The sequence below is a fragment of the Nannospalax galili genome, unplaced genomic scaffold (assembly GCF_000622305.1).
Source record: "Nannospalax galili isolate Female #2095 unplaced genomic scaffold, S.galili_v1.0 scaffold788, whole genome shotgun sequence".
NCBI classification, from domain to species: domain Eukaryota; kingdom Metazoa; phylum Chordata; class Mammalia; order Rodentia; family Spalacidae; genus Nannospalax; species Nannospalax galili.
This window is the reverse complement of record NW_008359996.1, coordinates 706,261-720,688: the sequence shown is the minus strand read 5'-3', so window position 1 is coordinate 720,688 and position 14,428 is coordinate 706,261. Positions and strand designations below refer to the sequence as shown.

Genomic DNA, 14,428 nt, shown 5'->3' with positions numbered 1-14,428 from the left:
TTGGTCTTTTTGAGAAAGGGTCTCCCTATAGCCCCAGCTGTCCTGGAAGTCACTATGTAGACCAGGCTGGCCTTGAACTCAGAGATCTGCTGCCTCTGCATCCCAAGTGCTAGGATTAAAAGAGTCTTTAAATTTTTTTTTTTTAAGTAAGAAAGAATAAACTATTCTGGCCTCACATTCTCTAGGCCGGTAACGGGGAGCGTCCGCCGCATTCCTACCTCCATGCGCTTCCTTCTGGGTCCTAGTCAGGACCGTTTTCCGCAGGGGAGAGTCTGTCACTCACCCAGCATCGGCCCGCCTCTTCCTCCTCCAGGTAGGCGGGGCAAAGCAGGTGCGTCGGGTGTCCAGGTGGCGGCACTGACGCCTCCTGGCGGCCATACAGGCAGCACCACCAGCCGCTCAGCAGCTCGGTTTCGAGCTGTGCGCCGGAGCCCGGGGCTCTCTCTGCTGGAAAAGACGGTGATTTGGAGCCTTGGCCGAGCCCGCCCCGCTCTGCCCGCCCCACCCAGCGCCTACCGCGTACCGCCGCGGCCCCAGCGAGCCAGGCGCCAGCGGCTCCCGGGTACGAAGTAATGTTCGCGGTGAGGCAGGCACACGGCTCGCGGGGCCGCGCCCAGGTTCACGGGAGCGCGCAGCTGCGCGGGGTCGGAGGCGCTGTCCCACGACGCGTTCTCCTGCAGCAACGAGGCTCGCCACCCGCTCAGCCAGAGCACGCGGCGGCAGCAGCACGTGCCAGGCATCCAGGTTTCCGGGTGGGCTCTCGGAGGTGATCTGGCTGCTGGGTGGGGAAGCTGACACGTGTGCGCATTCCGAACACACGGCTGGAAACCTGCCTCCCGGCTCAGCCGGCTCAGCCTGCATCAGTCTGGGCCCGCGCTCCCGCCCCTCCAGTGCTGGAAAGGAATACTGCCTTCTGCCCGCCCTCTTTAGACTCCCCGCCCTCATTCTGTGTTGGATTCTGTGCTTCCCAGCGGAAACCCTGCGGTCCAGACTGAGGTATCTCCCCCACCCCAGAGGAAGCGGTGAGCCAGGTTGCTGATGCGGGTAGGGTCTGCCGGGGACTCGGGATGTCACTCACTCCGGGAAGCAGCTGGCGGGTGCCCAGACCCAGCTTTCAGACACCAGAGCTCCATAGCAGGATCTAGAGCCTGGCACAATCACCTGGGCCTCCCAGGGCCAGACCCCTGGCTGCTGAGCCTTCCCGCACTCTGAGAGATGAGAGGCCTGGGTCGGGGGGTCTGCAGAACCCCCTGCCCAGCAGTCCCTACTCCAATTGGAATCTGCTCCGCCCAGTTATGTTCAGCGCCTCTGCAGGTCACCTGGGCTCCTCGCGGTCCGACTGAGATTTCTGGGGCTGGCTAGGAAAGGCAGGCCTAGGCTCTAAACCCGCCACATCTCCCCGTATCCAGGCCTCATAGGGAGCCACTCTAGGGCTGTTCCTCCTTCCACAGCCAAAGCCAAAGCTGGTGATTCCCGCCAGGAAGCTGCGGCCGCCGTCCTCACAGACCAGGGGTCCCCCATAGTCACCCTAACGATAGATGACTTGAGTCAGAGGGTCAGTCCAAGGACCCACACCTCTTTTTGACATACAGCCACCTCCTAGAAACTCCTTGGTTTTGTCTTGTCCCCTGTATCGTATCTGTATCTGCATCTGTAGCCCTAAACAATGGAAAGCCTGGTGAGGCAGTACCACTGAGCACCCGAAGCCAAGAGCATCCAGCCAGAGCATCAGAGACCTCACGAGAGATGCCTGTAGTTCTCATTGAGCGCCTAATGATTCTTGTAAAGTCTTATAAAGAGTTCACATAAAAGCTGTTTCTGATTTCTAAGTTTTCTAAATCACACCCCAAATTTATTTTTTACTGATTTTTTTGTTTGTTTTGTTTTTTTGAGTGGACCTGGAACTCATTATGTAGACCACACTTGCCTCCATCACACCGATTTGCTTGCCTCTGCCTCCTGAGTGCCAGGATTAAAGGCATGTGCTACTATGTTAGGGCCCAAATTTTTGTTTTGAAATGGCAGTTGTTTAAAACATAAATTAAGGGCCGAGGAAGATTGCTCAGCTGGTCAAGTACCTTCCTTGTAGGTATGAGGACCTGAGTTCCATCTCCATAACTATAAAAATGTGGTGACCCACACTTGACCCACACTGGGGACGTAGAAACAGGAGGATCCTGGGCACTTGCCCATCAGTCATTCTAGCCTGGTTGGTGAGCTCCAGGCCACAGAAAGACCCTGTCTTAAAGGAAGTAGTCCGTGTTCCTGAGGATGATAGCCAAGGTTGTCTTCCAACCTCCACATGAATTGTATGCATATGTGCCTTCACATTTGATATACATGTGCACCCACACATGTGCATACATTCAGGCATTAAAAAGAAAGAAATCAAAGTCACGCATGATGGTACATGCCTATAGTCCAAAGAGTCTCAGGAGGGCTAGGATTATAGGCATATACCATCACACCCAGTTTGTGTGGTGCTGGTATCAGGGCTTCTTCCTACTAGGTAAGCACTCTACCAACTGAATTAAATTCCCCAGTGTGTTCTCTTCTTCTCTATCTCTGTTGGTCTGTCTGTCTGCCTCTCTTCTCCCATCCTTTAAAAAAAAAATCTGTGTGCACACATACGTGAGAACATGTGGAGGTCAGAGGACAACTGTATATAGTCAGTTCTCTCCTTCCACCTTTATGTGGGTTTGAGGAATTGAACTCAGGTTGCCAGCTTTGTGCACATCAAGGGCCCTTAACTACTGAGTCATCTCACTGCCTTTCTCTCTTCTCTCACTCCATTCCTCCCTTCCTCTCTCCCTCCCTCCCTTCCTTCCTGCACCCCCAGCCCAACAAGGTCTTGAACTTGTGGTCTTCATGCCCCATTTGTCCAGCTGCCAGGATTAAAGTTCCATGCCACCACGCCTAGTTCCTGCTTTTTAACACTTGACCACATTTCAGACATTCAATAGCCACATGTGACTAGCAGTTATCATATTAGAAACAACATATATAGGCTGTCTCTGAATGCTGGAGGTTCTATTGAATGGTACAGTTTGGAGGAATAATTTGTATGATTTGCAGTTGTATTCAAAAAGGTAGGCAATTTGAACCAAAATTAAGAAAAAAAATCATTTGCCACAATCAAATGGGTTTATTCCAGAGATGGAGGGATGGTTCAATAGATATAATCAGTGCATGTTGTGAACTACATAAATGCACATATGACAGAAATCAAGTAGTCATCTCATTAGATGCAGAAAAGGCTTTTGACAAAATTCAACATCGCTTTGAACTAAAAGAAGAAATTCAGAATAGAAATATATCCCAACATAATAGAGTATATGACAAACCTACAGCTGATGTTATATTAAATGGGGAAAATTCAAAGCATTTCCCTTAAAATGAATAAGATAAGGGTATTGACTTTCTTCACTCTTATTCAATACAGTACTGGAAGTCTCTAAAACAAGAGCAGTAAGATAAGCAAAGTTCAGGCCAGCCAGGGCTGTTTGGTGAGACCCTCTCTCAAACAACGTAGACACAGAGATGCACATGCACACATACAACTGAGAGATGGTTTGTTGGGGACCCCTGCTGTGTAAGGTAGCAGTCTCTCCATGTCCGGATAGCCCACGGGGCTCGGCGTTCATATGCAGAGACTCCTTTTATCAGCAGGGCGCCTTCCCACTCTCTTCCTGACTCATCTTTGAAGTAGCCGTCACAGAAACATGGCCTCTGGCTCTGAAACTGCCAGGTTTTCCTGTGTGATAATCAGGCAATGTCTGGCAGCCTGGCAGAAGCCCACCACCACATGTAAATTGGGCATCCTAAAAGCACCTATCAATTAAGCTTTTGCCACTGCCCCCACAGTATAAAATATCCTGGTTTCCCCTTAATAAATCAGAGTTGCATCAGAAGCTGTGTCTGAAGCTGTATCATTGAATCCTGCATCTTCCCGGAGAGGGCTGTCTCTTCGTAAACCACGACTCATGGAGAATCTGCTTTCGCCATCCCGCACCTCCCCTCGTGACCCGGCAGCTGACGGATCTCGAACTCAGAGGGAGTGCACGGTAGATTGGGATGGAACCCGCCCGGGCGGCTGACAGCAGTCCTCTAGAGCGGCCAGCCCGGGTAGCACAGAGATTCAGCAACGCAGAAAAACAGGGACCCAAACAGCAGACTCGGTGCGTGACCTGCCACACCCCAGCGGCCCGCGGGAGACCAGCGCCACGCCCAGCAGCTGGTGCTCCGAGATCCCTGCGACCCCATAATGGTTCAGTAGTTAAGAGTGCTTCCTACCTTTCCAGAGGACCCAAGTTCAGTTCTCAGTACCCAAGTTGGGCAACTCACAGCTACCTACCTATAATTCCAGCTTCCAGGGGATTCAGTGCCCTCTTGTGGCCTCCATGGGCACCCACACACGTGGCAGACACAAAATTTTTAAATCGTTAAAAATTCATGGCTAGGCTGGGCGTGGTGATGCATGCCTTTAATCCCAGCACTCCGGAGGCAGAGGCAGGTGGATCTCTGAGTTTAAGGCCAGCCTGGTCTACATAGTGAGTCCCAGGCCAGCTGGAGCTGCAGGGAGACCCTGTCTCAAAAAAGACCAAAAAAAATAGTATAAAAAATTCCTACAGCATCACAAGAGATCCTAGATAGTCAAAGCACTCCCGAGGAAGATGAAAGCATCACTGCACTTGACTCTATGCTACAGGTTACACTCCAGAGCCATAGTCATAAAAGAGCATGATGCTAACACAAAAATCAGCATGTAGATCAATGGACTAGAACAGAGGATCCAACGCCAGGCAACTACAACCACCTGATATTTGACAAAGATGCCAAGAAGACACACGGGCAGAAAGTATCTCAACAAATGAGGCCAGAAAACTGGATCTTAACATGTAGAACAATAAAGCTAAGTCTTTGCTGTTGTTTTTGTTTTTGGTATTTTTGAGATGGGGTCTCCCTGTAGCCACAGCTGGCCTGGAACTCACTATGGAGACCAGGCTGCCCTTGATCTCACAGAGATCAACCTGCCTCTGTCTATTGAGTGCTGGAATTAAAGGCATGTGCCACCATGCCTGGTGAAGGACCTCAATATAAGACCTGAAACTGAAACTTCTAGAGGAAAAGCTAGGGAGTATACTTCAAGACAGAAGTAAGGACTTTCTGAATAGGATTCCGATCACTCAGAAAATAAGGCCAATAACCAACAAATTAGATCTCATGAAATTAAGAAGTTTTGTACCGCAAAGGAAGCTACCAGTCAAGTGAAGAGACAACCTACAGAATGGGAGAAAGTCTTTTCCAGCTATGTATCCGGCAGAGGATTAGTATCTAGAATATACAGAGAACCGAAGAAACTGAACACAAAGAAACAACCCATTTAAAAAGAACGGGCCAGAACACAACAGAGAGTTTAAAAGAAAGGAATGACTCCTGTGGTGATTTGAATGAGAATGTCTCCTATAGATTCCAAGTATTTGAGCATTTTGTCTGTCTCCCCCCACCACATTGGTATTGTTTTGGGAGGTGTGACCATACTGGAGGAAGCATGTCACTGGGGAAGCCTTGCCAGATCCCCAGTTGCTCTTTGCTTCCTGTGCCTGCTTGAAGTTGTGAGCACTTAGCTTCTGCTCCTATTCCAGCCCCCTCTGCTGCCATGCCTTCCTACCGTGATGGACTCTTTCTCCTTTGGAACCATAAAGCTAAACAAACTCTTCCTTTTAAAAGTTCTGTTGGTCATGGTGTTTCTATCACAGCAGCAGCAAAGTAACTAAGACATTCCTAAGCTTTTTTTTTTTTTTTTTTTTTTTTTTTTTTTTTTTTTTGTCTTTTTAGACAGGGTCTTCCTGTAGCCCCAGCTGGCCTGGAACTTCCTGTGTAGACCAGGCTGGCCTCAAACTCACAAAGATCTGCCTGCGTCTGCCTTCCAGGTGCTGGGTTTAAAGACATGTGCCACCATGCCCAGCTTACTCCTAAACACTTTAAAGTGTTCAACATCATTAGCCATCAGGGAAATGCAAATTAAGATGACTTTGATATTCCATTTCACCCCAGTCAGAATGGTTATCAAGAAAACAAATGAAATAGATGCTGGTGAAGATGTGAGAAAGGGGAACACTTACCCTCTCTTGGAAGTATAACTTGAAGCAACCACTATGGAAATCAGCCTGGAGATTACTTAAAAAGCTGAAAATAAAGCTAGTATATGATCCAGCTATAGTACTCTGGACATATATGGGTAAAGGACTCCATGTCCTCTACACAGATACTTATTCATCCATGTTCATTGCTGTGCCATTCACAATAGCTAGGAGATGGAATCAACCGAGATGGCCATCAGCTGGTGAGTGGATAATAAAATGTGTTACAAATCCACAATGGGATTTTACACAGCTGTGAGAAAAGTGAAATTATAAAATTTGCATGAAAATGGATAGAACTGGGGGCAGAGAGATGGCTCAATGGTTAAGAGCACTGGCTGCTCTTACCAGAGGACCTGGCTTTGGTTTCTAGCACCTGTGTGGCAGCTAACAGCCATCTGTAACTCTAGTTCCAGGGGATCTGATGCCCTCTTCTGACCTCAAAAAATGCATGCATGTGATGTACACTTAAATACATGAAGGCAAAACATATATACACATAAAATAAAAATAAATATTTTTTAAATGGATGGAACTAGAAAATACTAAGTGAGGTAACTCAGGCCCAGCAAGACAAATGCAGCATGTTCTTTCTCATCTGTGGATCTTCGCTTCAAAGTTTTAGGTTATGTGTTGTGCTTGGAGTGTCTAAGTCAGGAAGCTAGAAAAGGCCAATGGGGGAGGAGAAGTCTTAAGGAGTGAAGAGATAGTAGACACACATGCTACTAAATGTTTAAGCTAGGGTAGGAGTGGGAGGGGCACAAGAGATAGGAGGGGTGGAGGTAGGTTAACTGAAATTAAGGAAACCCACTAATTTGTTAGCTACTTAAAAATATAGTAAAGGAGCCAGGCATAGTGGTGCACCCCTTTAATCCCAGCACTCAGGAGGCAGAGGCAGGTAGATCTCTATGAGATTGAGGCCAGTCTGGTCTATATAGTGAGTTCCAGGCCACTTGGGGCTGCAGGGAGACACTGTCTCAAAAGAAACTGTATATATATAGTTTGAACACAGATACCCTGAATGGGTGGACAATGCTTCCCTCCAAAAGCATATGTTATTTTTATTTTATTTTATTTTTTGGTCTTTTTTTTTTTGAGACAGGGTTTCCCTGTAGCCCCAGCAGGCCTAGAACCAGCTATGTAGACCAGGCTGGCCTTGAACTACAGAGATCCACCTGCCTCTGCCTCCCCAGTGCTCAGATTAAAGGCGTGTACCACCACGCCCAGCTAGGGACATGTTATTATATGAAGATGTCAGTACCAGATGTGTGACACTTCCATATGAGTTTATTAGTCAGAGAGGCCTCAGAGATCCCCCAAACAACACAGGCTATTACTGTTGCTCTTGGTTGCCCACCATAACTAAACTAGATGGTAAGACCCTATTGCTGTAGACTCAGCACACTATGGTTTGCAGTATCCAGAGAAATAAACCTGGAGCTGACCTGAAAACTTTTTCCCTGCTGGCTAGCTTTCATAATGCTGAAAGTTGCTCTGCAGGCTGCAGGCGGACAAAAGTCATCAATGATTTTACTCAGCATGGAACTATGAATTCTACAGTATCAACTTCCAAGCAAGATGTGCCCATTGGTGAAATAGCAGCATGAAGGTTATGGGAGGAACCAGCTGCGTTCTGATTGGATTTGAAGCCTGCTTCATAGGAAGGAATCCATACCTGGTACCGTAATCTTGTTCAAAAGCCCATGGCTCTAGTGGTCAAAGGCTGGGGGTGGGGGTGGGGAACGGGACCTACTGTTGTATTGCTACATAAATATGTCAAAACATATTTATGTTTATACCCATGGATTAGTACTCCTCTCAGTCATAACCAGGGAAACTTTTCTGCAGTGGGCAGCAGTTAATGCAGAGATTATAACTGGTCAAAGTGCTGAGAATAAGTGACTTTCGAGTGCTTAGCCCTAAATAAGGCATCTGTGTCAAGGCCCTACCCTGAGGCTCAGGGAGCACTGCAGAAGAGGAGGTGGAAGGAGCATAAGAGCTGGAAGATGGGGAGGAGTGCAGCAAAATGCTGACATCCTGACACTCATGAACTCACTGCAACTGCTGTGAACTCACAAGGTCTACACAAGAGCAAGCCAACAAAATCAGTCAACATTCCAGCAGGCAATGCTAATTGGCCCCAGTGGGTTGCAAAAAAAAAAAAAAAAAAGAAGACATGAAGGTGGGAGGGAGATGTGTTGGTGTTATCTGGGGAGGATGGGAGGGGGAATTGAGTAGATGGATATGATCAAGATACATTGTACACATGTATAAAATTGTCCAAAGAATAGAAATATTCTTTAAAGGGGGGGGGTGAGCACCAGGCATGATAGTGCACACCTTTAATCCTACCACTCAGGCAGAGGCAAGCAGATCTCTGTGAGTTTCAGGCCAGCCTGGTTTACATAGAGAATTCCAGGCCAGCTGGGGCTACAGGGAGACCCTGTTTCAAAAAGGCCAAAAAAGAGGGTGGTGGTGGCAGATGGAGAGATGGTTCAGTGGTTAAGAGCTCTTAGTGCTCTTCCAGAGGGCCCAAGTTCAGTTCCCAACAACCATGTCAGGCAGCTCACAACTGCCTGTACCTCCAGCTCCTGGGGGATCCTATGCCTCTGGCCTCTGTTGGTACCTGCATTCACCTGTCCATGCACACACAGACACATAATTAAAAATAAAATCCTAGCCAGATGTGGTGACATGTGCCTTTAATCCCAGCACTCAGGAGACAAAGGCAGGCGGATCTCTGTTAGTTCGAGGCCAGCCTGGTCTACATAATGAGTTCTAGGCCAGCTGGGGCTACAGGGAGACCCTGTCTCGAAAAGACAATAAATACATACATAAAATTCTTTGAAAAGCATGCAATTATGTCCATGGATCCTGGAACTACAGAATAGATTATATTTTTGCCATGAATGCTGGGGTGCTTTAAAAATGTACATAATTTTGTTCATTTCTGAGAAAAATGCTTCAAATATATTATTTTGACCATCAGCAAGTTACTGGAAAATTCCCTTCTGTGAAGAATTAATACTTTTTCCCAATACCTATTTGTTAGGCACCTGCTAAGTAATGGGTGCTATACTATGGGCTGGGCTGGGCTTTGGGATAAGAAGAATAGTAGCTAACTCTTCTTTAGATCTTATTGAGGACCTGGCTGTATTCCTCGTGACAACAATACTTTGAAGTGGTAACACTATTTTGCCATTTTCTAGATATGAAGTGAGCACATTTGGTCAAAGCCACACAGCTAATAGCTGGTGGTGCTGGACTTGTAACTAACACTCTAGAGGTTGGTACTTTACTGCAATATATCCCTAAGAGTAACAGCTCCCATGCATCTGTAATCTTTATGTCAGTCCCACTCACTGACAGTCTTTTTGTTTTGAGAGAGGGTCTCGAGTAGCCCAGGCTGACCTCTGACTTGCTATGTAGCTGAGACTGGCCTTGAACTCCTGAGCCTCCTGCCTCTACTTCCTCCCAGGTGTTTTGATTCACACGTGCACTGTCATGCCAGCCTCCACTGACAGTCTTTACTTTTTTTTCCAGAGATTTCCAGAGCTTCCTACATGCTAGCCACATACTGTACTCCTGAGCCCCAGTCCCAACTCCATTGGCAGTCTTGCCTTCTTTTTGTAGATGAGGCTTAAATATGTCTTCTCCTTAGCTGTTTCCTATTGGTTAGAAGACCTCTCCTCACCTGGCAGGTGTCCCTGCGTCCCTCTGGATAGCCAGCACACAGCATCCCTGACAACAGCTGGAAAGTCAGGTTGAAAGGGCCAGGCCGGCTGTAGAGACACTGACAGGCAGCCTCTCCCAGCAGCCTTAGCTCCAGGGGAGAGGCAGAAGATCTGAGGGCAGAAGCAGAGAGAACAGATACTGTGAGGCAAGTATGAACACTCAACTCCCCAGCTCTTGGCTTTGTCCCTTCTAGCTGCCTCTGGGATATTTCCATCAAGATGTCCCTGTAAGATCTGGGGATATAGCTCAGTTGGTAGAGTGCTTGCCAGCATGTATAAAGGCCTGTGTTCAACCCCAAGAACTGAATAAACTGGGTGTGGTGGCACATGTCTGTAATCCCCACTTGGGATGTGGAAGCACAAGGATCAGAAATTCAAGGTTATCCTTGGTTACAAGCAAGTTCAAAGACCAGTCTATGTGAGTCCCCGTTGAAAGAGAGGCAGGTGGCGAACTATGGCATCTTGGCCTACCATATCACATTGTCTCTTGTTATTGTGTTCTATGTCTTTATCTCAGGTTTGACCTCAACAAGCATCCAGTGAGTGCCATTATACATGACAGTACAGGTTGTGCACTGCACAGGGTCCCCAGACAATAATGGATACAATAGGATCTAAAATCAGTAAGCTCTCAACCCTGATACAGAGTTGCACTGGTTCAAAAAAGCATCCTTTCCACAAAGATGCCATGTATACGAGATTGGTCTTGTATCCATTTGCTAAGCATAGAATATGGAATTTCAGGTAAGAATCTGAGTGTCATCCTTGACTTCCTTTTCAACCCATCTTCCCGAATCAGCTCCTAAATTACTTGTGGTTTCTCCTTTTCAGTGTAACTTCCTGCTGCTGGAAGCTAATCTCCGACCTGAGTGGCTGGCCTAGCTTCCTGACTGGTCTGTTGCCTCATTTCCTCTACACTTGCTACTGCCAAAGAATGTTCCTACAGCTCAGCTCTGAATTCTACTAACAGCAATAACTGGATCCCCCAGACTCAGCCTTGGGGGCCAGCGCCATCCTTTTGGGATTATAGATGTATGCCACTGCGCCACCTCCAGCTATTGAACTTTTTTTTTTTTTTCGGTCATTTTGAGACAGGGTCTCCCTGTAGCTCCAGCTGGCCTGGAAATCTCTATGAATACCAGGCTGGCCTTAAACTCGAAGAGATCCTCGCCTCTGCCTCCTAAGTGCTGGAATTAAAGGCGTGTGCCACCTTTTAACAGAAACCAAGTGTCAGGAGAAAGGTGTAGGGAAAACTGAATAGAGGTCCTTCAACGCACTCAGAATCCTGAGAGGTCAGGTCAGGACTGAACCTGTCCTTGGAGTTCAGCCAGGGAAGTTTGGGGGTTGTCCCCGAATCCCTGAGCAGGTGGACTATTCTGTACCTCAGTCTGAATTTAAGATCTTCAAGGTTTAGCCTCAGCGTCCTTGGGAGCCTCTGCCCTGCCACTCTAGTCTAGCATCCTAGCTTTTCACCAGGACCTCCCATCTTGTACATTCTCTCCATGTACCCCCTTCTCAGGAATGTCCTGCTCTGAGGGTCCATTGTCAGGATGCTCTGGCCCCCTCCACACATACTTCCTAGGTGCTCATGATGACTCTTCTCTGCCACCTCCCATCCCGATGGGATCCTTCAAGCAGAGACAGTGGCATGTCCTCCACAAGCTCCCTTTCAAAGCCCCAGCCCTGTCACAGCTATGGGTATGTTTACTATCATGGCAAGGTAACACTGAGTAACAGAGGTGACTGAAAATGAACAGTGGTAGGGGCACTGACTGCTCTTGCAGAGGACCCAGGTTTGATTCCCAGCACCCACATGGTGCCTATGAACTGTCTTTAACTCCGGTTCCCAGGGGAATACGAAGCCCTCTTCTGACCTTTGTGGCATTGCAGGACACAGGTGCATTGCCCCTGTAATGCCCACAGGTGCACTCACATACATGCAGGCAACACACACATAAAAAATAAAAATAATAAATAAAATATTTGAAAAAGAAAATGATCAGTGGTGTTTTCTCCACACCTTCCAATATTTCATTGTTTGCCTACCTAGTATGCAGTCTCTGAGAAGGCAGGGGCATGGCTTACATTTACTAGTGTACCCTCTAATGCCTATCAGACACAGGCCTGGTATGTAGAAACGTCTTCAGCAAACAAAGGATATGAGGAGAGATGGATAAGATGGAAGCAGGATAGAAGAAAAAGAGGGCAAAAATATGCGGAACACATCGGAGTCCAGGTGCTGCGCGTCAGTGCTTTGACACCTATACAGAAACCAAAAGTGCCTAGTGGATTCATATGGCTAGCCACTGAACGGCTTTACACAGATTCCTCCCACTTGAGCCACCCAACAACCCCGTAGGCAGTGTTTTCTTCATTTTACAGCGCAGGGCACGTGCAGGATGAAAAGCTTTGTCTGAAAAAGTGGGAGAAGTCCGACCTACATTCAGAAAAGAAAAAACAAGAACAGAAACTGGGAGAAAGGGTGAGGGAGAAATGGGTGTGTCGGTTGGAGAACCCCTGGGGAGGAGGAGGCAACATGAAGGTAGGTGTGTAATTTTCCAGCAGTCCATCAGAACCAGGTCTCCAGAGCTCCTCCTCGACTCCCACCCGCCCTCTAGTCCCCACTTCCCCTGAGCAAAACCGCGGCCTCGGGGGCCCTCCATTGGAGGACCCAGCTTGCACCTGCAAAGATCCGGGCGCACCTCACTCACCCGCCTCCCGGACGTCTCCCCAGCCAGTGGCCCAGCAGGCGGTGCCGTGAGCAAAACGATGCGAGGCTCGGGGCAGGCAGACGGGCTGCACTGTTGGGCCCAGCAGCCCGCAGCAGGGCCACGTCGGAGCCCAGTTCCACTGTGCTACAGTTGTCCGGCACCAGGATGGCAGCCACTGCGCGGACTTGCGCCGTCCAGGGGCCAGTCCTGGGAGTGCACGCCCAGTAGGAATGACCATTCCGCCGCGCGCTCTAAGGTCCCATTCCTCCACCAGGGCCGGGGTGGGAAGGGGTCTGATTGGCCCCACATGGAGGTGAGGACTCACAGTCAGAAGGGGAGTTGGGATCAGTAGGAACCCAGGGAGTCAGGTCCAGATTTGGGGTAGAGGCGGTGGAGGTTGAGAAGGTCAGATAGGATTTGGAAGTGTTGATGTGGGTGTTGGAAAGATAATTCATATTTAGGGCTATTCAGACTCCAAAGCGGTGGGACAGAACCTCGATGGCCTGGCGTTGCGGGGAAGGAAAGGCAAACCCAAGCTCGAAATTCGCCTTGCTAGGGGACCAGGGGCAGGGGTCAAGCTGCAGGGCGGGGTTTAGCCTTTGAAGGAGAGAGGCTGGACAAGGGCTATACTCACGTCACGAAACAGTGAGCCGCAGAGAGGACCCAGGATGGGGCGATGAGGGAATCCCCGCAGATGCCGCTCTCACCTTGATGCAGGCTCACCTGCCACGGCCAGGTGCCTAGCTGTGGATCTGAGCACCCCACGATTCGGGAAGAGGGCTCAGGGCAGCCGCAGCGGAAGGTGAAAGCTCTACTCTGACTCCAGAGGCCTGGCAACTCAGGACAAAGCCCAAATTACGGCCATTAGACCTCACGTCTCCCTTCTGCACAGGACCCAGGGACACCACTGAGCTCCTGGGCATTTCCACTTCCCTCACCACGCAGCCAGTCTGAAACTCTGCTAAGATCCGAGGAAGCCTCCTTACCTAAGTCTTGAGGTTCCTCTTGGGTAGGGCTGAGGGCTGAGAGCCAGAAGAGAAACATGCTGGTAACTCCCACTTTGACACTACCCAGCCCCCACCTTCCTGCTCTGCACCCCACACTTGCCTCCCCAACTCCCTGCCTTTCAGTCCCACACCACTGGCTACTGCACTTAACTTTCTCCCAGCCCAGTTGCCTTACCTGCATCCTGGAAAGCTCCTGGGATGGAGCTAATAACTGGGAAGACAAGAGGGAGGCAGGAAAAGGCTGGAGATCTTCCCGCAGCGCCCAGGTTTCCTTGTCCCCTTCCTTATTTACACAATTTCTTTCTCTCTTGGTATCTACCTTCCCTCCTTCTGCCATCTCTTCCTTTCTTCCTCTTGACCCTTTACTTCCTTCCCTTCTCTGACATCTCACTGTCCATAAAGCATCCTGACATCCTCTAGATGCTGTCATCCAGGCTTCTTGCAGCCCTCTCCCCTGAGCTCACCCATGATTACAAGTGGAAGGAACAGGTGCTGGGACATGGTCCATTAGAGTCAGCTGGAGGCACAGTGATGGGTGAAAGGCTGTTCCTTGCCACCACTCTGTCACCACCTAGGTAGCTGGTAACTTCTGATGGTCCCAGGAGCAGCCCCACCCATCCTGGCTAGAGCTCATTTATGGGAACCTGAGAGGACCTCGAGCTGAGAGTGGGAAGTAGGGAGTCTAAAGGCCCCACCCAGAGCCCCAGTTCATCTCACATCTCTGGAGGCTCTGAGTGGGGGTGTCTTAGAGCCTGCTGCTTAGGTCCAGACACCTCTTGGATGTGGGAGGGATGGGTAGAGAACCCTGTGTACAAAGACCAAAGAAGGTAAAG

General features: G+C 49.0%; 1 protein-coding gene and 1 long non-coding RNA gene across 2 annotated transcripts in view; one reads left to right on the top strand and one right to left on the bottom strand.

The window, feature by feature from the left end:
* Prss36 (serine protease 36) overlaps positions 1-14,096 on the bottom strand; it is a 16,567-nt gene extending 2,471 nt beyond the window's left edge. Inside the window, 14 exon segments of the mRNA XM_029559044.1 lie at positions 284-444; positions 524-677; positions 679-775; positions 1,079-1,224; positions 1,307-1,528; positions 9,838-9,968; positions 9,971-9,988; positions 12,589-12,692; positions 12,694-12,774; positions 12,776-12,853; positions 13,223-13,397; positions 13,575-13,610; positions 13,771-13,806; positions 14,060-14,096. Of these exon segments, the coding sequence (XP_029414904.1) occupies positions 284-444; positions 524-677; positions 679-775; positions 1,079-1,224; positions 1,307-1,528; positions 9,838-9,968; positions 9,971-9,988; positions 12,589-12,692; positions 12,694-12,774; positions 12,776-12,853; positions 13,223-13,397; positions 13,575-13,610; positions 13,771-13,806; positions 14,060-14,096 (1,476 nt within the window).
* Positions 771-11,754, top strand: LOC115068580. Its single transcript, XR_003847922.1, has 3 exons — positions 771-1,022; positions 10,395-10,621; positions 10,709-11,754. It is a non-coding gene; the product is annotated as an uncharacterized LOC115068580 (long non-coding RNA).
* Positions 14,097-14,428: the final 332 nt, after the last annotated feature.